Genomic DNA, 24,895 nt, shown 5'->3' on the forward strand with positions numbered 1-24,895 from the left:
TGTTTTGTAGTATATACAGGCTGGACCCCATGACCCAGACATCAATCTCATGTCCACCAAGTCATGAGTTGATGAGAGAAAATATGGATGTCAGGGAGGTCTTTCACGTTACGCCCCGTTTATCCATTCGGGCAAGTGGAACTCCCTTAATGATGTAACGACTGTTTCCCGAACTCAATTGCCTCCTGAAATATAAACACATAAAGAAAGCAACATATTTTTTTACACCATGCATAAAAAAACCCATAAAAGTCTCTTTGAAAAAATCCGCTCCTGACTTAAATCTTCGGGAAGGTAAGAGCAACTATTATGTATGTATGATGATACCCCAAACGAAGTTGAGTCGTTTGGCCAGTCATCATCCACGTTCTCCATATCCACGTTCTCCAGGCAAAGTACTGAAAAGCTGACTAGGCTGACAAAGTTTTCCTTTGTCACTGACCATTCCTATTACTGATCGATGATCACTCTTGTTATTTGATTATGATTGTGATTTACTCAATAACAACTGCGATAGAAAACGACCACCTGCAGTCATTCAGGCAATTTAGAAAAGAATCACACATAAAACGGCCGCCGGGTTAATCTCCAGAGCAACGCATCACCGCGCGAGGCGCAGATCCGTTACCATCGCAATGAGCCGCGCTTTGCTGCCTCCTCCCCATCGACCATTATGCTAGATTGGTGCGTACACACAATGCATACACTAGTCTCTGCTCACACTTTATTACCCACCCCTCCCTGGGAGTAGTAGTCCAACCACCGTAGCGCAGTGTAGACAGCGTAGCGAACGTTCCACCCTGCATGCCGCGTTAGAGATAATATCGGCTCCATCATTCATCTGGCATCATCATTGTAGTAACTCTGCCGTTTCTCAGCTTGGGATTTAGAATATTATAGACCCGACATGACGCTACTGTTTAACTGGCCAAGGCGTGAGTATAATGATTTTGTCATGAGCATTTCGAATAAATTTCTACATTGTTCGTGTTGCTAAAAATGTACCATGCAGCCTTTGTGTTTACCTGGGCTATAAGTATAAACTGTTGCATCTTTGCTTCGGCATTCGTTTGGCGCGCCACCGTGGTGTATATAATCATATTTCCCGGACTAAACCAATCTGAAGAGGTAATTGGTATGCGTCTTACATCCATGCAGGCCCTATGATGTTCACCGAACTAGTACTCCGGAAACGTCTGATGCTAAGGTCACACATTCCCGAATTAGCTGTGAATAACCAGAAATAAACCAAGAATTGAAATTGGTTCCCGAAGCGCCCGACAATTTTGAACATGTTCTAATATTATGTCAGACATGTTCTAATTTTGAACATGTTCTAAAAAAAAGAGACTAGTGTATGTTCTAATTTGTCGGGGAGCCTCCCGATCTTTTACGATATTATTTCACCGACAGAATTAACAGTATCATCCCGAGGCAGCCAAAAACCATCCAAGATTTACTCAAGAAGTGCTATTCTTGGAGATTCGGCTTAAAAAATCGGGAATGCGTGAACCTGGCATTACACATCTATGGACTAAACGTGTTCAGGCGCACGAAAATCGTGGTTCGTCTGCACTGTTAGTTGAAAGCGGTGACAAAATGTTTCCTTCCGTTCGGACAGCAAAACTCATAGAAAAAAAAATATGTCTCTCTCAGACAAAAACCTAATTTGTGAGGCGTTCTGACAAAATGTGACAGAACTGGGCACAGGTCGAAATGAGGGTTTGCAGGTATTAGGGAAGAGAATACAATTCTCCTTACAATACTGTTTGTTGCACTTCAATCAGACATTCCATTCACTATTCAAATATCGCATTTGTCGACTTGTCAAAAAACTAAAATTAAATTAAATTTTTCTTAAATATTGAGAAAAAGCCCTTTAAATTTTGATTGTTTTATAGTCATGAAAATGAAATATGCCAATTGTGTTTCCTTAAAAACACTTTTTTTTACGCCACGATTTGTATACTATTTCTTTTTTGAATATTATGTCAGACATATCAAAGATTGCGAAATCAACAATCTGAAAATCGAAGAAAAACAAATCACCCCCATTTTTTTTTGGGGGGGGGGTGAAGGGGGCAAATTCTCCACTACAGCCTGTGCCCATCAGTTATGTCTCATTTTGCCAGAACGCCTCACATAATTAGGCGGTTTAATGTTTCCAATCACCCGGTCAGCGTTTCACTGATAGAAGCACGTATAGTTCAATTTGTCAAAGCTATTAACTTTTCATTATTTTTTTTCTGAAATAAATCATCATACATTATTATTAATTCTTTCTGATGAGATATCTATTTGTAAGACCACAGTGTAAATTATCGATGTCATATACACTGTAGCTGACAAACAGTTTACCAATAAAGAAAATGCTGTTCTCAAAATCCACTTTATGGCACACATTGACGATATTATGTTGGCCTTACACCCTACTTGTAGGCCTAATTGGACATCATTATGATTGGAATTTCCGATTGTAAACCTTTTTCCCCGGAGAGAATGACATGTATTTTCCCCCTAATCCGAAATAACCTTGCATTACAGCCCGTCTAAAAAAAAATGGTACAATCGAAAACGATTTTTTTTTCAATATTAAATCTCAACATATAAAGTAAGTCGTTTTGAGCATCACATTAAAGAAAAAAGACCAGGCTTTCCAATACTTTTTGTTTCATCTCATTTGCTTTTGTCAATCCAGAGATAACTCTAGTTTACTGCGGAACACAAAAATCGAGTTTGTTTCTTTTGCCAAGTTGCAATCTTTGTGAGCTTCAAGACAGCATGGCACAGTACTCCAATTGATTATATCTCTGAATTGACAAAAGCAAATAAGATCAAACAAACACTATAGGAAAGCCCAGTCTTTGTTCTTTAATATTATACCAAGTAAGAATGACTTATTTTGAAATTTCATATTTAACCAATTTTTTTCTGATTGTACCATTTTTTTGAGACAGGCTGTAGTTCGGCAGACAATCAGGTGGAACTCCCCCCCCCCCCCCAAAAAAAATCGTCATTTCTTGGGACAAAAATATATAAGACGCAACTGTACTTGCCCTTACGTTTATGTCGATATAGACAAAATAATGTAGCAATATTGGTATTGCTTTTTATATCAGAAACTTTCCAACTTTACTTCCCCGACTCGACATGATCGGTCAGATGTGTATGCACTTAATATGTGCCAAAATAATCATACTGAACGAGGACGGATCCAAGGGGGTGGTTGGTGTGGCCAACCACCCCTCCCCCTCCGATCGACTGATCTTATTTATTAACATAATAATGAAAATGAATAAAACTTCTGAAAAAAATGCTTGCTGTCTGGATTGACCTGAAATATATACACATTTTACAAAATTAGACGGCCTAACGTTTCGATTCTAGCAGAATCTATTTTGTTTGATATATTTACGGAATAGGAAAAAAATCCTAATTTCTTCAAGTATTGCACATACGGTGCTTTTGATCATTATTTGAGCTGACTGCAACGCCTCAGCTATCCCCTCCCTTAAAAATGTGGACTTCAACAAGCCAGCCTTTTGGGGAAATCCTCAATCCGCCACTGCAGACGCTCGTTCCTGTTGAAGTGAAACCATAACCCGTACCTAAAATACTTGGTAAACATTCATCACCCGATGGCTAATGGTTTTAAATGAGCACCACGTCGATGGCTTAATCAACCCACGCATTTTATACATTCAGTGGCAATATAGTACACGCCACCGTATATACCAATACATTATCCTCGCAATGAATTTGACGGAGTCGTTTAAACTAGGATAATAAATTGTTAAAATATTATTACTACATGTATTTATATTTAAACGGAATATACAACATTTGCAAACATCGAAAAATAAAACTACCAAGTTTTTACGAAATACCTTTCTAGGATGTTGGTAAATGACAGTCTAAAGCATCCTGTAAAATTATGGCACCTGGTGTGAAGTCATTTTCAAGAAAATGGTATTTTGTATACGTTTCCAGCGATGGTCGGCCGACCACCGTTGGAAAAATCTAACTATTTTGCAACTACTGCTCCAAATTTACCATATTTTATTCAATTCAAATTTTGTTTGCTATTGGTTACATATTCATGAACGGGTATAGGCCAGCTAGACTTGTTCCCTTACCTTACAATTTTCCGGCATCTGGAAATTGGTCCATTTTATCTTTAGTGGAGTCAGGGAACCAGATTACTTAAATAATTTTGTTTTTCTTGGTTTTTCAAGCATTTTCGAACACAAAACTTCAAACATGTCAGTTAAACAATATTTGATCTATTATACTAACCCCTCAAATAGTTCATTTCTGAAAATTACAGCAAAAGCCAATGATGTATATTCCTCTTAAATGAGCACCGCGTCGACGGCTTAATCAACCCACGCATTTTATACATTCGGTGGCAATATAGTACACGCCACCGTATATACCAATACATTATCCTCGCAATGAATTTGACGGAGTCGTTTAAACTAGGATAATAAATTGTTAAATTACTACATGTATTTATATTTAACTACATTTGCACAGGATAACTGCGGCATCACAACGATATGCTCTGTATAAAACAAGTGCCGAGTGCACATAGCACAATTAAGCTCTGGCCGTGTTGCAAGATGTCTTGCATGAAAGTCTTGCATGACATCGATCAAAATGATCCCTGCCAGAGCTGAAACAATGCGACGCCGAAAAATGCGACGCCGATGGCACATATGGAACACCATGATATGTTTGGTCAATTTTCGGGACAGACAGACAGACCATCAAGTGACATGTAAAAGTTCCTGCCACAGCTTAAAATTGAACTACACGGAAAGCACATGCATGGTTTCGTAAAAAAATATACACATCACAAACATTCCAAGCAAAACGAAAGATTAAACTAAAAAGTAAGATAAAATTAACAATCATTTACAAAAAAAATATGTTCTAACATAATTTAAACTGCGTTTACTAAGACATCCTTATATAGGCTCAAGGCATGTGATCCCACAATACAAAAGAGATTTTAAAAAAATATAAGGGGGAAAATGACATTACAAAACTTTCAGAATGATGGAAAACATTGTATACGCTATTAAAAAGAACGGCTTTTCGCCCCTCCCTAATAACATGCATATGAAATTCTGGCCCCGCCCACGCGCTATGCATTTCGTTTATTTACATGCAAGTATATGAACTAGACTATATGTCTGCGTATGCCATGGTTTAATCCGGTGTTTTCGAGCTAATTGCAGGGCCACCATATAATGTCACGGTACTTTTAGGAGACACGCAAGGCACAGGTGCTGAACGAATCAACATATAGATTGGCAATTATTTAAACTCATAGTGCCCCCGTGTTCTGCTCTGTACAACCCATTCGACACGCGCCGCATGAAATCATGTACAAAGTGGTTGATTGTTAGATGGTGATTGCCGTGTTATGATGGTTATTCGTGCTCTGATAAGCATTTCTGTCCGAGAAAAAATAACATGTATGATTCCTCGTCTGTTAAATGTGTATTTTTTTTTTTTTTTTTTCAGATTGTTTATAGTAGTATATTTTAATTAGGTAAGTACGTGTAGAAAGTGTATTTGTACGGGTTACACTCGTCTGTTATTGGATTTGACTTCATGAAACATAGTGTATGGAATAGCCGCTTGCACACAAGCATCTGTTATGATACTCGCGTAGTTTCGGCGATTTATGCAAATTTAACGAGACTACGTCTTGACCCCAAGATTCTGACCATTCAGCGGGCACCTTCTATCCCGGGTCCCGGAATGTCAGCGTCGCCATTGTAGTAGGCATAGATCGTATAACGCCACGCGCATGGTAGGTAAGTCTTCCAAGCTGGATGGCAAAAACTGAGAAAAACACGACCCAGTGCTGGGTCGGCACGATCATCAACCGTATACGCGGCACAAGAGACCATTATGCCATTATTTTGATAAAGAATTTGCGGTTATTTTACGTGAAAATAATCCCTTGTCTAGTTTACAACGCACGGCGTGGTTGCCTACCACTCGCCTACTGCCATACAGTGGTGGCCGATCGCAGCCTCGAAGGGAAACCGGATGGTCACGTGGTAAACTGACGTCACACGATCGGAACCTATTGAGATTTTGCTATTATTTTATTTTCAGTATTAAAGGAATCGCGATATTAAAACAAAAACCGATGCCCCTCTTGTAAAACAGAGCATGTTGAATATCTGTTTACATTATTACGATTTGTTACGTAATACCAAATTACACTGACGACTATTAATTAACGTTATATCTTACTGCCATTACACTTTCATGTACTTAATTCAAGAATGCGGCATTGCAAAGTATACGCGGTTCAAACAATGATCATGAATAAAATAAAAGATCCGAACGCTTTCCACAATGACAAGTATTTTCATGATAGCTTGTCGTGTACAATGTACATAATTCATAAGTTATTAGTTGGTAAATGCCAGCCTAAAGCATCCTTTAAAATTATGGCACCTGGTGTCAAGTCATTTTCAAGAAAATTGTATTTTGTATACATTTCCAACGGTGGTCGGCCGACCACCGTTGGAAAAACCTAACTATTTTTCAACTACTGCTCCAAATTTACAATTTTTTTCAGTCCAAATTTTGTTTGCTATTGGTTACATGTTCATGAACGGGTGCAGGCCAGCTAGACTGGTTCCCTTACCTTACAATTTTCTGACATCTATAAATTGATCCATTTTATCTTTAGTGGAGTCAGGGAACCAGACTACTTAAACATTTTTGTTTTTCTTGGTTTTTCAAGCATTTTCGAACACAAAACTTCAAACATGTCAGTTAAACAATATTTGATCTATTATACTAACCCCTCAAATATTTCATTTCTGAAAATTGCAGCAAAAGCCAATGATGAATATTCCCTTTAAAATAACGCATATTGCTGTAAAGTAAAAACAAAAACAAATGTGTAACAATATATTGTAGGCTATAATTGAAAGACTGTCGGCACTCTCTTTTGTTGATTATTGAGGCCAATTTTATGCAATTTTCACGGTAGTCAGATAGTGACGTGTATCTAGTTAAGCGCAACCCGCCGCATATTTTGTGTGTTTGGTCGTATTCATTACCACCGTGATACGTGAGATTGATTATCAGTCGGTTCTGATATACACTCTGCAAACTGTGAATTTTTTTTTTTCATTTGCGTACAGGCCGAGAGCAGGCGAGTATAAAATTTCGACAATACCTTAATATTGCCAAAGCAAACAAGATAATGGTATACCAAGGAATAATCATGCGTAGGCGGGATAATATTATATTTGTCATATCTCATTTACAAAGTATATTTGCAATATCATTATATCTCATTACATACGATGGGCATACGATAAAGGTGTTTTTTTTTACAAAGAAAATTAATAAAATAAACCAGTCTTCGTAAAGTAAAGTTGACGAGAAGATGAGTCGACAAAATAGCCCAACTGTGCGCCATGTATGGGTGCTTCCCATACGCTAAAGCTGTCAAAATATATATTAAAGGCAGCTGGAAACTCCTAATTAAGTTAGGGTTACCTGAAACTATACACAAATCGTAGACGTTTGAGGAGCCGACGTTTCCAACCTATAGTAGAATCTTCCTCAGAGGCATCTTGAGCTGTAACCGAAACACCAATCGCATAACATTTCTTGAGACCACCACGTCTTTTCGTAGGCCTATGCAGTTTTTGTAAAATTGAAAAAAAAAAAAAAATCGGAAAACATCTATCTAAACGTCAAGTTATCCTTTCAGTTCCGTCGAATTTATTACTAAGGGAATAACTATGTGCTTGGTCGGTTTTAAACAAGTACGTTTAGGTCCCATTATCGGCGACCAGGCACCTAGCCGGTTTTAAACGTAGGCCTAGGCCCCACTTGTTTAATATCAGTCAAAAAGTCAAAACAAATCAAAATTATATATTTCCAACGAATTTGTTCAACAATTTTACTTCAGGTTTCGTGCAACACCCCTCTGGCTATGTTTCTGGTATGTGCCTCGCGCGAATAGTACTAAAAAATCTCCTTATATGGAGATCGCCGCGAGTGATGCGTATACTGCGCGATGTGGCGCAGAACACAGCAACGGTGTCATAATGAAAATCAGACTCCTATGAAAATCGGACTCCTTTATCCTATTATTGGTAAAACCCTCACCTGACCGGTCACTCTAATATCACTTATGGCCACATGCGCAATACCAAAGAGTCCTAAATTCACGCTACACAGGACAAAAAGTGTTTACAACCACGCAGTCGGTGTTTTATCAACCGTTTAAAACCACCCACGTGACGGGCTATCGACCAATAGGAATACTGTCTTGGGTGTTTATGAATATCTTTTGAACAAGCTGTCCCGTGCACTATTTTAGTACCCTCTATTAAAGCAAGTAAGGTGCCCTGCTCCTCAATTAACCAAATACGGACAGATGGCTCTTGTCATCTCAGATTTTCTGTTTTCTTGGTGAAATCGTGACAGCGGCGCCTAATAACTCAACCCCCTGGGCGGATATCTATACGGAATGACGAAAAGAAGAATCATTGGAATTAGTGTGACAGAGTGAGAGGATTATTATCCCAACAAGTTCTATCTTTACCATGTTTGCCATAGTTTACGCATCAAAGAAGTTTATGCCCAATGCACACAACGAAGGAAGAAGCTAAACAGCCGTTTTTGTTGCATTTTTGTATGCGTGAGGAACGAACTGACGTTTTTCCTGATTAAAACAAAATTGCCCGTCTTGCTTTATTTTTCTCTAATAACATCAAATTGCTTAAATTTCGGATCGGACCAAAACATTCCTTTAGTCAACGTTGACAATCAAAAAGTAAGCGACATATACATAATTATAATGGTTACCTTTTTAAATATACTGTGACGCATTCTGTGCATTCCTTGAGCCAATATCGCGGAGTGCTATGGACACAAATTTGAGCGCAGAAAATGCTTCGCTTCATCATCAAAAATGGGTTTGCAGCCAGAACACAATCACAAGGGCACTCAAGTTTCCTTATGGTTACAACCATAATCTCCATAGAACCTGCTGTGGTATTACTCATAGGAGGAATAATGGCGCCTTTAACATAGCTCAAAAAGCTGTACATTACCATTTTACCCCTGATCAGTGGGCCCACACAACATTTCTTATATAACATTTAAATTCCCCGTGGAGCATACAACTTGATGCAACAATTTTATTTCAGCAACAGCAAATTTAAGCACAGTGACCACATTCTGCCCTCACAGGTTTCCATTTTACTCCTGGGTAGGTAGGCCGGTTACAGCCCGATAGTCCGAAGGTTCGATAGTCCGAAGGTTCTTTAGTCCGAAGGGTCATTATTCCGAAGGTTCGTTAGTCCGAAGGTTCAATAGTCCGAAGGTTCGATAATCAGAAGGTTCGATAGTCCGAAGGGCCCATTAGTCCGAAAATAGAATAAGGTTCGATAGTCCGAATATACGGTAAGGTTCGATAGTCCGAATTGAGAATAAGGTTCGATAGTCCGAATGGGCAATGCGGTTCGTCAGTATGACACTTCGGACTATCGCACCTTACTGTTGATTCGGACTATCGGACCTTATTGTCGATTCGGACTATCGGACCTTATTGTCGATTCGGACTATCGGACCTTATAGTCTTTTCGGACTATCGAACCTTTTTGTCAATTCGGAATAATGAACCTTTGGACTACTGAACCTTATTTTCGCTTCGGACTATTGAACCTTCGAACTGATTAACCTTATTCTAAATTCGGACTATCGAACCTTCGGATAAATGAACCTTCGGACTATTGTATCAAATGTTCGGATTATCGAACCGTATTTCATTTTCGGACAAACGAACCCCCTCCTACGGAAATTTTGTGCATTCGTATTATCGAACCTTCGGACTATCGGGCGGCCCCCAGGTAGGCCTACTCTCTGAAAACAATGGGAGAAAATGTAACGCGAGAAAGGAACAATGTATCCCCGTTCTCAGACGTGTGCTGTCTGCGTTGTTTCATGAGCACCGTTTTCTCAATCGATCTGACATACCAATTGGACTCGATATCATAAAGAACAGGTGCCTGACTTATGGTTCAATTTATTCTCGAGATTACAAACGTAGACATAGCTGGTGAGAAGGGGAAATCGTAAGTCTAAATGCAGAAACTGCCGCAAAATGGAGACACGAGGATATCGTTTTAATCAAGATGTCCGTTATCAATCAAAGTATGAAAATGATTGGATCTGCCACCGGACATAAATGAATGGACGACCCTTAATTGAAATGCTACGCAGAGGGCCCTTCGACCGTGAGATTACCAGTGAAGATTGAACGGTTCCATTATAACTCTGCGACGGGGGAAACAGGGCAAGGATTTGCGTCGCACACGCGAAAGAGGAAACAATCACTCCCCACCCTGGAGAGAGAACATTAATTCACAGTCGAAGAAAAAGTCATTTTGGTGGTTCTTATAGTTTACGATACGGCCGCACTCGAATTTGGAAGTACCTAAGATACTTTGTCATTCTCAAAACATCTGACTTATATACGCCATTTCATTCCAGTGTCGGGGAACTGTATCCATTTATTCCGAAGCATGATTTCTGTTTTGCCTCATGCATGGGGACCATCAGTATTTACAAGAGGTGATTTAAGTATATATTCAGGCATTTATTACTCAAATCGGGCACATTCCTGGATTTGATGGTACATAACAGAATGCGGACGGCAAGAAAATGTAAAGAGATTTGGAAAGGACGACGTTCTGAAGTGTGCGACAATGGTGCACAGAAAGTTCAACCACTGTCGGGTACATTGTGAGCTATTGCAAATAGTCTTGTTTCAAGTTTTAAATATCAGCGCTGCACAATAACAGAGACAAATCTATCTTTTAAATACTGCACTAAACACTAAAAAATTGTTAATAATTCATACATGCTACTGATCGCATGCAAGTCCTCATCTTAGTTTCTGACAAGCTGTTGAGTTTTTGCCTCTCCCAGATAATTAAGACTTCAGGGCAGACTTGTGAAGTCAAGCCATCACAAGTCAAGTCGGTCACAAGTCATTCAGTCCGAAGTGAGGTGACAAGCTTTATTTCAAATGAACTGTGACTCGCATAACTGACTCGTGATTGAGTCTTGATAGGACTTTGCATCGGAGGCCATCCAATGTTCCGGTGGGATGGAGACTGAAGTATTGTTCAAGATTCAATTTTTCTCCTCCAAATTTGCACTTATAAAAAAATACAGTTATAGACATCATAGAGCAAGGAAACAGACATATTCCATAAATTCAGCATCCCATAAATTCAGCATCGCTTTTAATTTCCTTCATGATGTGCAGGTGGCAACCATTTCTGTTGATAACACATGAAAGACCCCTTTTGGCATCGTTAGCTCTCTCTCGTTCTTCAGGTGCGCCCTTTGCATGTATCACTAGTTACCATGTCCTGATTGCAAATTTTGATGTACAGGTGTCCCCCAAAAGTTGTGCAAGCAGATATCCTTTAATTTCTCAAAAAATATTTAATATGAGTACTTCATCTTGATGGAGCATGTTAATCATACTCTTGTGTATAATCAGTGAAAATGCCATGAAAACCAGAGATCTAACAGATTGTAAAAGGCTGTGGGTTTTTTCACATTTCAATGGGATTTACACAGCTGCAAGAGTTTGATGTACAGGGTGTCCCACAAAAAGTTGTGCAAGCAGATATCCTTTAATTTCTAAAAAAAAAAAAAAACTATACTTATGAGTATTTCATCTTGATGGAGCATATTAATCACACTCTTGTGTATAATCAGTGAAAATGCCATGAATATCTGTTCATGCAAACCAGAGATCTAACAGATTATAAAAGGATATGGGTTTTTTTACCCATTCCAATGGGATTTACACAGTTAGTGATATCAGTGCATCAGATTTTCATGGGCCTTTTCACTCTGATGTAAATTAAATTAACTCAGTGTAAATCCCATCACATTGGAATGGGTGAAAAACCCATAGCCTTTTATAATCTGTTACATCTCTGGTTTGCTTGAGCGGATTTCCATGACATTTTTATTAAATATACACACGAGTAAAATTAATATGTTCCATCACGATAAAATACTCATGTTAACCCTAAAAAGGCCAGGTTATTTTGACCATCTCTCAGCCGGGGAGGGGGGGGGGCGGAATCCGCCCCCCCCCTTAAGATCTCGGCCACCGAGTGACGAAAAATTTTGAAACTCGGTGCATGCATAGAGCAACTCATCATAAACATACCCTGGAAATTTCATGACTATAGGTAAAAGGGTTTTGGAATTATGGCTAATTAACTATACATATGTACGAATGGTAATGCTGCTCTGTGTACACGACGTATCTGGGAAATTTCAGTTTTCACGGCGCGTAGCGCCGGAAATTTTTTTCGCTACGCGGCAACCCGTGGTCCGATTTGTAAGTTTTGGTATCAGAAGATGCGCAAGGCTCCAGGCTAAAAAGTCAGAACAGCTCGGGTCGCAATTTTTTTTTAAGGCTATCGCGGAAAAAGTTGGGGGGGGGGGCGGATTCCGCCCGGGCCCTTTTAGGGTTAAGTATTGAGAAATTAAGGAATATCTGCTTGCACACTTTTTTTTTTGAGGGGGGGGGGGGGCACCACTGCGCGGGACACGGGCAACATTAGCGACCCCACGTACAGCGGCAGATTGTCAGCGAAAAGGTCGCGGTTAAGTGGAGTGGCGATTTTGAAAATGCCATCGAGTTCGATAACGACGCTTTACATCCGTCCGTGTTTAGTCAGGCAGATATAGGTACAATGGATGTAACACTTTAATGACTCACTCAAAGGTTACAACTTGCAACTGATCTCGTAATGGTTTTCGCTACGAAAGCTTATCATGCCCTTGCCTCTACTTTACCTGCATTAGCAGTGCTACTTAATTCCACTGAGTTGACTTGAGATTGAAAGCACTATCTCTACTTTATGTCTAGGTGAATAATTAAACGTATATACAGGCGGAGAAAAAGCTTGAAAAAGGTAACATGATCGGATTTCTTAAAAAAAAAAAAAAAAAGGACGAAAATGTCCATGTGCATTTTTTAAAAATATAATTTAGAAAACCGGGGAAATTAAAAGAAAATCACCACACCCACGTAAACATTCATTGAGTATGTTACACACATCTTACCCTACTTCAACAAAATAGGTATTAGTGATTAAATTAATGTATATCTTGTCACGAAGTCATAGATTTCGGAAAGTATATATAGCGTGACTGAATGATTTTTTTTTTTTTTTTTTTTTTTTTTACATAGGCCTACTCAAAAGATGGCTGAATTTTTAAAACTTCAAGATAAAGCTTCAGGGGAAGGGGTGGTTGGGATGGCACCCCTACCCCCTCCGACTGACAACTGTTAAATTATTTACAAAATGGAAAATATTCAAAATGTCCCTATAATAAGTTCCTTGAATAAAAATTAACAACATCACTTAATATTGCAAATCCTGAGCCATGCCTTCAGACTTTTTTTGGGGGGGGGGGGGGGGTGTCTTTTTATGCGTTGAACACCCCAGCCCTCCCCCACCTTGCGAGATCCTGGATCCGCCCCTTCTTGGATACTTCAGGCCTCTTCCTTAGACGAACTGTATATTTCAAGTCACTCTGGACGGTGAGCATGCAGTTTCAGCAGCTATTACCTATTTATCAAACTAATGGCAAAACAGGAAAACAAAGCAACATAAAAACAAACAAACTATAGGGGGGCCTAATAAAAAACCAGAGCATCTCGTTCAATTACTTTCTCGATGAGTCAGTGTACTTTCTGCTTTCCCGCGGGGTAATGAATTCATGCCTTTCCATAATGAAAACGGATACGAACTGCCCTAGTTTAAATTTGATACACGAACGAAACTCCCATGAGCATTACATTAAACTATGAATGGCACGAGATACATTGCACTATATGACCCAAATTTGTTCATATGTTTTACTTGAAATACATGTATGTACATGTAGTGAAAGGTACATGTGGGATCGAAGTCGTTCCATGATAAAATGGCAAATAGAGGCATTATGATGCCATAACAAAAACACTTGTTTCATCACATTTTAAGTGTTGCGATTGTGTGACCTGTCTTGAAACGGATTCACATCAACAGCCACAGACGGAACTATTTATTTCTCCATGGTCAAACCACGACCAAAAAACAAATAATTTCTTACTATGCTAAATTCCTCCAGGGGGAGTGTGACTTTAGTGGTAAGGCTTAGTGAATCATGCTCAGAGAGTCAGGGTTCGAATCCAGCTGCTGGCATGGCCATAATAAATTGGCTTCGGACAAGCCACTCCACCCCCATGATTGGCTCTCTCCACCCAGGAGTATACCAAAACTGTGATGAACACTCCTCCCATCTAGTCTATGTAATCGACCATGGCGAAAGCATACAGGAGACTGGGCTCTGCGGATAACCATGATAACGGGCGATACTCAGACTACCTCCAATCCAGCTGGGGGAATAGAAATGTTCTGTCGTTCCATGCCACTGACACCACAAAATAAACACAGCCGACCTTATGGGCCATAATATTGCCTCGTCATAGAGTTTGCTTACTCCATTCCTGTTGACTGGTGCTTTAATTTTATACCATTGATGATCGAGGCTAACTTGCATGCTTGTCTGCATTTACAGACCTGCAACCTTGTCTTTTTTCCCCTCAAACGTCAGGGTGACCTTTACAAAACCGACTTCCCTCCCGCGGTAACCTTTCGAATTCCATTCCAATTTGTCACGATTACTGGATGAGTTTTAGCGGCCAAGGATGGCTGACTGCGGTAATGCGTCGAGTCGATCGGCCTTGATCTTGCCGCGTTTCCCAAAGTCGGCCATTGGGACTGTAAATTGGACAACGAATGTCATGGCGTCGAGAAAGGTGAAGGTGCAACCTCGTCTCTGTGGCGTCGAGCAGTACACTAACACTCTATAGCTGCTCTTTCGCCCATGACTTTGGATCATTATTTTGTTAACGTCCAACAATCGTCGGTATTATAATTTAGGTGCGGAATAGTCGGGTGCCTTTACAATACTCTTTATCTTTAAATGTGGTGTAAAGGGCACATTCCTTGTGACGTCGGATTGGGGGGTGGGGGATTTTTTTTCCAAGTTGCGGATCGATAATCACACCTTATACGCGATATAAACCCATTCCACGTTATGACAGTATTCGGCAGTTTTGGGGCGTTAATTACCCTCCCAGAGTCCTGGTACTAAAAAGCTCGAGTTTAAAATGAAGCATGCAGGCGAGGTCTAGGAACGAGGTTGACAAAATGGGCATTTCTCTGATCTAAATAAATTAACAGAGGAAACATGTGGCTAGATGGGCCTAGGTGATTAAAAAAAGACACATAAAATACAACATGACACGATAACACGGACCATGCAAATATGTTTTTTAACCAATTTGTTTGATAATAATGTAGTCCTCTAACACAAAAAGGACAGTGCTACATACAATTCATGACAAGGGGTTCAAAATATTCTACAATGTACTACCGTACCATTTGATATTTTGATATCCACCAAATGGAACGATGAAATAACCCCTTGTGATTTGTATGGCGTCCCCTGCGTTCAATTTATTGTATGAAGGCCCGAAGCCCAAGCACATGCTTTATGGTTATGGCCATTATTAACGGGGCGCAAACGGTCATTATACGGCAGGCGCACAGAGCGCTCAATTAGTTTCACGACGTGACATTTCGATGTTGCCAGCTATTTTCAAACCGGGAGAATATCACCGATCTCGATTTGTCTTGGGGCGTTATACAAGTCCACTGTTTGAGCATTCATGGGGAAAGGCAATAGGCCTTCACCTTACCGTATGAGAACTTGTCATTAAGGCAGGGTTACAAAAGAACACATACAACTCTCTCCCTTTTCCCCTTTTCTTGTAGCCTTTAGTCAAGTCCCACGCGCTTACCCAGACACGTGACGCACTCCAGATGCTGACACGTAAAAAGACTAGCACGAGCGGCGTAGGAGCGAGGGCCTTTACCATCTCGTGGAGAACGCTTATGTTTTTCTTTACATTTTGTCTACCGATTTGGTAGACATGCATAATGCATTACCCGTTGTGAATTGACCAATGAAAATGCAGAATTACTAACGTAAATCAGCCGTCGTCTGGCGCGCCATGGCGCGCACGCGTGCTGTTGCTGGTAACCGCAAACCACCGTTAGATGATTGGTTTATATTGCTTGATTAATATTACGTGAATAAATGAATAAGTGATTAGTTCCACGAGATAGTAAAGGCCCTCGCGGCTTTGCCGCTCGTGCTAGTCTTTTTACGTGCCAGCATCCGGGGTGCGTCCGGGTATAGGCGCGTGGGACTTGACTAAAGGCTACTTTTCTTGGGGATGGCGTCAATTGTGTGAGGCCATACCACCACCTTAGGCCTATGTATTTCTCCCCAACTCCACTGAATGGAGGTACTAAACGTGACACAAGTGGTGCAATAAGTGGTGAATTAAACAATGATGTCATGTTTGGAGAATAAAACATCGAGATGCAAAAGTACCACACCCGAGATATACCATGGAGAAAAAAGTATAGAAAGTCATGTTTTTGAATACCAAATAACTGAGAATTAATTCGAGATTTAAGTTTATTGTGCAATAATAATATCTTCATTTTGAAAGTTGTTTGCACCTATACACAAGTGTATTGTGCGGTCAAACCAACAAATTAACACCACTATGGATTAAACATACAGCCAGAACAAGGCCTAAGAAAGGAAAAACCAAAGGTGGATTTTGTTTCAATTTGAGCTCTTTACATGATAAAGAGCTAGGTGCTTTGACGCATTTAAGATGGTGCGTACTATACAGATTTAAATCAAATATGTGCAACCGAATGAGGTTTGCTATTGACTCCAAACGAGTGTTTGCACGATTTTACCCAAGAAACTACAGGGTGCCCCAAAAAAGTTGTGCAAGCAGATATCCTTTAATTTCTACTCTTGTGTATATTCAATAGAAATGCCATGGAAATCCGTTCATGGAAACCCGAGATCTGACCCAGGCTTTGGGTTTTCACCCATTCCAATGGATGGGATTTACACAGTTAACTAAATTTAGATCACTTTGTCAGTCTAATAACTGAAGTGTTGAATCCAACACTGGCATGAGTTGGGTGAGTGACCAAACTCTGAGAGTGTTGCATCCAGCATTTTAAATGTTAAATCCAATTTAAGTGTTGATTCAACATTTTGTCAAAGTGTTAACTTTTAAAGTGTTGAATCAACATTTAAAATGTTGAATTAACGGTTTAAGCGTTGGATGTAACATTTAAAATGCTAGACTCAACACTTGAAAGTGGGGTCACTAACCGAACTCAGGCAAGTATTGGATTCAACACTTCAGTTTTTAATGAAAAAGGACCATGACAATCTAATGCACTGATATCACATTGGAATGGGTGAAAAACCCATAGCCTTTTACAATCTGTAGGAGCTCTGGTTTGCACGAACGGAGTTCCATGGCATTTTTATACACAGGAGTATAATTAATATGCTCCAGCAAAATTAAAGGATATCTGCTTGCACAACTTTTTTTGTGGGGGGCACCCTGCATTGGACCCGTTAACGTGGCCTACCCTGCACAAGAAAGAAGTACAAAATGCAAAAGTTATCACTGTCTTCCGACACACAGGGACCCCTTACCTGAACCAGCTGGACCGGGCCCAGAGGGACTCCCGCCTGGGTCTACCATGCGACGGTCGCTGTCATTCCCAGCACCGACCCACCTACGCCCCGACCATCATGCGTTCCTTCACCGCCCCGGCCGCCATCGTGGCTCCCAGCGCGCTGGGCCTGTGCACGGACCGTCCCGTGGCCGGCGGACTCTGCCCCGTCTGCCGGTCCGGTATCGTCAACGGAAACCGTACCTCTGGACTCTTGTGTTGTAAGATAAACCACAGTCCGGCCTGTCCTTCGTGTGGTGTGGTGTTCGACGACGTCGACGAGTAAGTTCATTTCATTGTTTGCAAATCTCACAAGTCTATAATGGCGGACTTTGTTGCGACTCACATGCACATGTGTATTGGCAGTCTTTCCTGTGAATCCAACACGTACGTTCACACTACTACAACCAAACAACTTTCTTGACTTTTAGCATCCAAACTTTTCCCGCCATTTTTAACAAACACTCCATTCCTATTGGCCAGTCTTCGACAAGGCTTGATTTGCATATTTTTCGCAAAGTCTTGTGGGTAATTATTGTATGCGCGACAGCAGAAGCTTTCGACCACTGTGAACGAAACGCGTAAACCCCTTTTATTTCATTAAGTAAAACCTCCCCGAAGGTTTAAAATACATGGCACACAAAAAGTACGCTGGCTGGTCACGGCCAATTATAGTCTGTATCAATGTTTCATACATAAAGAGCTGTGCTGTAAATGTACGTAAAAATTAAATGGAGTTTGCGAAGGGCGAGTGCCGTTTCCGAATTCCATAGAAACAGCCTTGACAACTGGCAAATTTGGGTATTTTTCATAAAATATAAAAGAAAAGTACACCCGCGTTTTTACCTTCATCAAATTTTTTTCATCGAGTACTGCTCTCTTAATAACAGAACAACTTTGTGCTCACTTTGTGCAATGCCAGCAATTTTGCAAATTGATGAGTCCACATTGTAAAAAAAAAAATAGGTTTAATCCGAGCATTTGGACAAAAAGGTACACTGAATAATAATGTGCAAACTGAAGACTCCAACTCAAGTGTGTTTGTTGGAACATTTTTACATTTTTCGTATAAGCCTATGCAGCAGGCTGCACATCCAGTGACTTATAAACTCTAGCCCAATAAATGTCACTCAAATTCTTCAATTCCTCTGATTTCTTAGGCCGATAATATACGGACAGCAATGCATACTACATTTTTCTGAAAAGTTGTGTTTCCTAGCCTTTTTTTCCCATTTGATATCCGCAATGGAAGCTACTATACCTGGTTAATATCCAAGGAAAATGAAAACTTCAAAGGTGCATGACCCATGACCTATGACCTCGAGAAAATCTTGCCGTCATTTTGGACACACTCAAGTTCAAATTTCTCCTGAAAATGACAGGTTAATTTGACATCCAGAGATACAGTATTCGATTACCTGGTTATTTATCAGGTGAGTAGCTTCCATATTGCATATCAAATGAAAACCAGTCTAGATTTCAAAATCAGGAAATTTCAGGAATTTTAGCTTCCATCGCCGTGTGTCGCTCAAAATAACGAGAAGTCCAGTATTTGAGACACATGGGGCGATGTGTTCAGTAACTCGAACTCCTTTGCAACGTACATGTAATCAGTCGAGAGCTGACTTTCTGGATTCCTTCTCTGTCATCTTATATTTCAGTATGCTTAGGGACTCAGAAAAGGACTCGAAAACACCAGGCTGAATGTGACTAATTTGTGGATTGTTTTAATTGAATCACATATCAGAAACTTGCACTCCCTTGCATTGTTTTTAATTGGCAGCGAGCGAGTTGAGCACCGATCTGCCACAAACGACAACACCAGCAAGCAGGGGTCAAACCAGCATGTCAAAGGTCAACGGACTAAGGCCCCCAAGGGAGGCCACACCAAAAATAATAGACACCAGCAGGACCTGTTGCTCAAACCCCAAAACGTGGAACTTACTAGCGCCAAGAAAAAGCTCTCTGGGAAAAAGACGGATAAATGAAAAGGAAAAGAGGGTGATCAATGTTGAAACGTAAGAAATTTATTGGATGCATTCAAGCGAGCGTCTTGCTCGCACGCAAAGTTGCCAGCTCCTCCCCGGCAAGTTGTCAGCCAAACACGGAAGGATGTTTGCACGAGTGAAAAATTGATGAATTGCAAGATACAGGGTGTGAAATGATGCAACTATATTCATAGGTGCACTCAAACAAAAAAAATCTGTTGACGTGATGATATGCCATGTCGAAGGGTATAAGCGCTTCATCATTACGATTCATGTCACTTGGCGAGACAGAATTTCTTTGCTTGTCGTGTGCATCTCGCAAGACATACATCACGTCCCCATCGACTGGAATGTCGTCATGTGTCACATGGTTGAAATGGACGTGCACACGCATGGGAGTAGGCATCACCAAGGCAACAGGATTTCTGGGCAGTCGTAATCTGAATTGAGGTGGAAATGGTATGCTGAAGTTCATGAGATATATTCTCCATACACGATATTCTAAGGATACATTTTGTACAGCACCAGCATATGGAACCAACACAAATATGAGGGTTTTCCAGCAAGCTTGAGAGCTAGATAACAGTAAAAAGCAGAATGAGGTAAATGTGTGTTTATTACATTGCTTGTTGCATGTAAATTTAAAAAAAATATTGTTTTTAAAACCAATGTCCTATATGGGAAAACAAGAAATTGAAAAATGCATTGCTGTGCTACGCTTCTGTTTTCAACATGTAAATTTGGATCATTTTATAAATGAATGTGTTGTGGGTCGCAGAAAAAATTGAAATCCCTACATCTTGAGTGATTGAATTGTCTTGAGAACCAGGCAAACAGAAACATGCACAGTGTATTTACAAGTCTTTTGTTCCCCAGAATTGGGCATTAACATCACACAGTAGACCTCCTGGTAACATTTAAATTTCATACCAAAAATGATTTCTGCATGTTTAAATTGAAAATGTTTATCTAACAGCATATGGATCTGAAAATGGAGAAGCACAATTTTCCATATATTGCTTCTCTTTATTGGTTGAATTTCAAATCCAGCAGGACTATTATGTACCAATAGTCCTGCTATGGACTATTATGTCCCAAACTGTATTTGACATTTCCAAGTAAAAAGTATTTCTTAAAGGTGACAAAATGCTCAAAAGCACTAGCATATTATGAACTATGAAAATTGGCACAAACTTGTGCCAAGTTCACAGAAGATTTGTTCAGCAGCAACAAGTTAGTGGTCAATATGTCACAAAAGGTATCAAACTTATTACTGACTGGCTTTACATTTATATTTTTGCACATAAGTTTGGTACACTAGCATATATGAACTGTGAAAATAAACACCTAAATTGTGCCAAGTACGCAGAAGAATTTGTCAGCAAAAACAGGTTACTGGTCAATATGTCACATAAGGTATAGAAGTTTTTATTGACCGGTATTCCCACTGATATTTGCCCATGCACATATAAATTTGGTGCACTGGCATATTGTGAACTACTGTGAACTATGAAAATAAACACAGAAATGTGCCAATACAACTAAGATTTTTTGAAAAAAAAACTGGTATATGTCACAAAAGGTATATAGGCTATTATTGACTGGCTTTCCGCTGATATTTCCCTCTGCACATAAGTTTGGTGGGCAATGTATTTCTGATCAGCAGCTCCATATAAAAGTGGGTTTTGGAGCCATTTTCATGGCCCTGCTTAACAGTTAGCCGAAAGGTTGTGCTTACTATAGCAGAAAATTGTGCTAACCCAATAAGCACTATTTCATGTGCTAACGGTTGTGCTGGCACGGAGATTTCTATTGATACATCAGCAATTTAAGCAACTTTTCCCCCTGAGGTAAGCGTTGCCTGTTTACTGCTTATGGTCTCCATGAAATAGATGGCAGCTCTTGTTAGCAAAAAAATTGTGTGCTTAGCAGTGATATGAAATTGGGTCCTGGTTACTGAAATATGATTCCCCAGACATCCAATTAAATACTGCAGACACTCCCCATAGCCATACCGAAGGAGCAATATGTCAAAAATACAGTCATCTATTATCTTGGTCAAGCACTTCCACGAAATCAGGTGCTGGCAATAAACGCTAAATGGCAATTAGGCAAGCAGGCAATAAGGAACACGCAATCCAGTTGGCATTCAGTCACTAATTGGAAAGGCAAATGCAGCACCAGTAAGTTATACTTTAAAAATCAAAGGTCGGGAAACCAGCCATAACTGCTTACAGTTTCAGATGAGGCTGTCAGGTTGTTTAAATGATTGCATATTAAACTGTGATGGTTAAAAGGTGTTTAGCATTGACAAAATGTCATAAACCGAGGAAGGTATGTAGGTTGACAGGGGGCAAGGGAAATTATAATCTTGTTGGTGAACACAGCAATCACCTTTCAGTGCATGGGTTCTGGGCCCTCTGAAGGACCCAATTTTTTTCTCCCCTCTTTACGAAACCAAGGGTTCAACAGACTGTGGCTCAGCAGCCTAAAACCCCTAATAGGTGAACCAAGAACATTTTTCAGTGTTAGAATTGGGAGGAAAACTACGGATTAACAATCAAAGAAATCTCACGGATTTAGGTGGGGACTAAAAACCCAAGCCACGTGCCGGCCTGGGTGGGAGTCATGCCTGGGTCACAGGGGGAAGATGGGGAAGGAACTACTGGGCTAATCTCATTTCAGGTTTTAAGATAATCCACGGAAGTGTACAATTGACATTTTCCAAGAAAAAATCACTGGGAATCTGAACTACCTCTGGATTATTCAAATTGAAAGGTCTTCTGGGTTTTTTTTTATAATAATGTTGAACTGGTTTTGTTTTAAATGTTAGTGTTTGGAGCTGTTAAACACTGTTAAAAAAAGGGTGGGCAAAACACTGTTGGCAATGTTATTTGTCCAACATTCGTATGAATTTGCCTCATTGTTGGTAAATTAAGGTGATAAACATGACCAACTATTAAGAAGAATTTGCCAGAGTGTTGACCGTATTGACCAACATTGGGCAAACTACCAACCCATTTTTTTTTGTTAAACAGTGAATAGGGCATCTTCAATATCATAAAATACATATTTGCATGCAAGTATAATAATTTATCTTAATCACTGTCAGTGCGGTTAATGAAACATGAAACAGTTGACCGACAGCATTATGGAATGATTAATATTGAAGACACCTTGTGGATGACTTAAAAAAGAAACCCGACTGACATATGGACTGACGTTGATTGGACGGAATTGAAAACATGTGTGTGTAAGATTGCCAATTAGAGTCGGAACAATTGCTGTTAATGATGAGGGTTGTAGATATCCAGATAACCACACAGTCCATGCAAAATTAGTCATGCTTGTCACCTGATGGGTTTAACAGAGGGCAGCTACATGTAGCTCAACCAACAGCACTTTCATGCATTTAAAGGGAAAGAATGTTGCAACCTGACGCTGCTTTTGTCTTCATATATCATCTTAATAAAGGTCAGTCATTGCAAAAATGATGATAAGACACGAATCTGGGACTGAGAAACATTTCCCATTTTGTTAGGAAATACTTAAAACATTTTCTTGACTCTCCATAGACTTTGTACACAACCGCTGAAGTGGCTAGGTTGCAACATTCTTTTCCATTTGAGTACAATGTCTTTGAACACGATAACAGTCCCAAATGCTTGTAGTTTTCCAAGTCGTGTTGGATGCCTTTGAAACTGGGAATTTAGGGATGTTTAACACACATGGGAGACATTTGAATCAACACTACTGTGTAGGGTTTAACTTTATATTGGCCAAAATGGTGGATTGGACCTTTTTTCCTCTGAGATATTCAATTGTTGACAACGCTCATCGCGGCAAAGAATTATCTCAACAGTGAATTTATGAGAAACAGGGCTACAAAAATCACTTTGTATTCATCACTTACAAATTATTTTGGTTGCAATGACAAATATTTCAGAATGAAATGCACAATTTGTAGTTGAATGATTTTTAAATCCTCCTATTGATTGATCATTCACAGACAGTCAAACATTTCAACTTCCCTTGCAATGCATTTGTATACAGGCTAGTAAAAAAACCCAGTCAGATCACCTTTGTGTAAACACTGTGACTAGTCAAATTCCATCAACAGACAAAAGAGGTAATTGGTAGGTACAGCTGGCATATCAATCAACTCCAGTCAAACCATCGCTATTTCAAATAAACAAGGGAATTCTTAACTGTTGAAAACAGTCACTTGACTGATTTTGACTGCAGTGATGGCGTAGCAGAATTTTGTCAGCCAGAGAGGGAGGGGTTTACATAAAAACCTAAAAATTGGCAATCCCCTTTATTGTGAGATTCCTCCGAGTGATTTAAAATTCCTTTTTTGGGTTGCCTGTTGCAAAACAGCCTCGTCGCTTCGCATGCAAGTGTGTGCATAGCTCATCAAGGGCCCAGGGACGTTGTAACACCAGAAGTGTTTTGCAGAGAGTTGTTTTGAACGGTAATTAACCTTTGATGCAAGTCATCTGATAATGTCACAGGAACTCGTCCGGCAAGAAGATGTCAGATGGGATATCACAGATCAAGATACGAGTGCTCGCGGCCGTATCATTTTCAATTCTGCGATGGGGGATGACACTGAAGTAGGCCATGCAAACACAATATCAAAAAAAAAATACATCATACGACAAGTTTCTTTTGTTGTAATGTAATTGCTTTCTGCAATTTTTTACTTCTCGGCAAGTTATTGGTCATCAATATGTTTACAGCTTATAATTCCGTAAATTATATCCTTTTGTACACAATTACAACTGAGACAAGCTACTATCTAGAAATCTAATACAGTACATCAGAGATCATTTTCATACAGTAATAAAATCCATTTTTACAAAATGTCCATAAAATAAGAAATAATATGTACCTGATTATTATCACTCTCTTATTTCCAAAAACTGAAAACTGACTCTGTTCGAGTGAAACTTCCCTCGCAGGGACTGAAACTATGGACCAGATGTCGAGTGAAATTCATTCAATCGAGAAGATCAAGTTTTCACTCGAGTTTCCACTGGATTGACTCTTTTTTAAAAGATTATTTTTTAATCCAAAATCAAAGTGATTTTCAGTCTAAATCCTCTAGTCCCTAGTTTAAAGCTACAGTCCATCATTTGCAGCTATCCAAAAAGTAACTGACATTATTGTTGAAAAACATACTTGGTTGAA

At 39.7% G+C, this 24,895-nt stretch overlaps 1 protein-coding gene across 1 annotated transcript; it reads left to right on the top strand.

Moving 5' to 3' along the window:
* The first annotated feature begins 686 nt into the window (after positions 1-686).
* LOC119721334 lies at positions 687-23,175 on the top strand. The gene is made up of 3 exons (XM_038191367.1): positions 687-935; positions 17,684-17,996; positions 19,498-23,175. The coding sequence occupies exons 1-3, from the start codon at positions 908-910 to the stop codon at positions 19,700-19,702; spliced, it is 546 nt and encodes a 181-aa protein (XP_038047295.1). The 5' UTR covers positions 687-907; the 3' UTR covers positions 19,703-23,175.
* Positions 23,176-24,895: the final 1,720 nt, after the last annotated feature.

Source organism: Patiria miniata, unplaced genomic scaffold (assembly GCF_015706575.1).
Source record: "Patiria miniata isolate m_02_andy unplaced genomic scaffold, ASM1570657v1 HiC_scaffold_13, whole genome shotgun sequence".
Lineage (NCBI taxonomy): Eukaryota > Metazoa > Echinodermata > Asteroidea > Valvatida > Asterinidae > Patiria > Patiria miniata.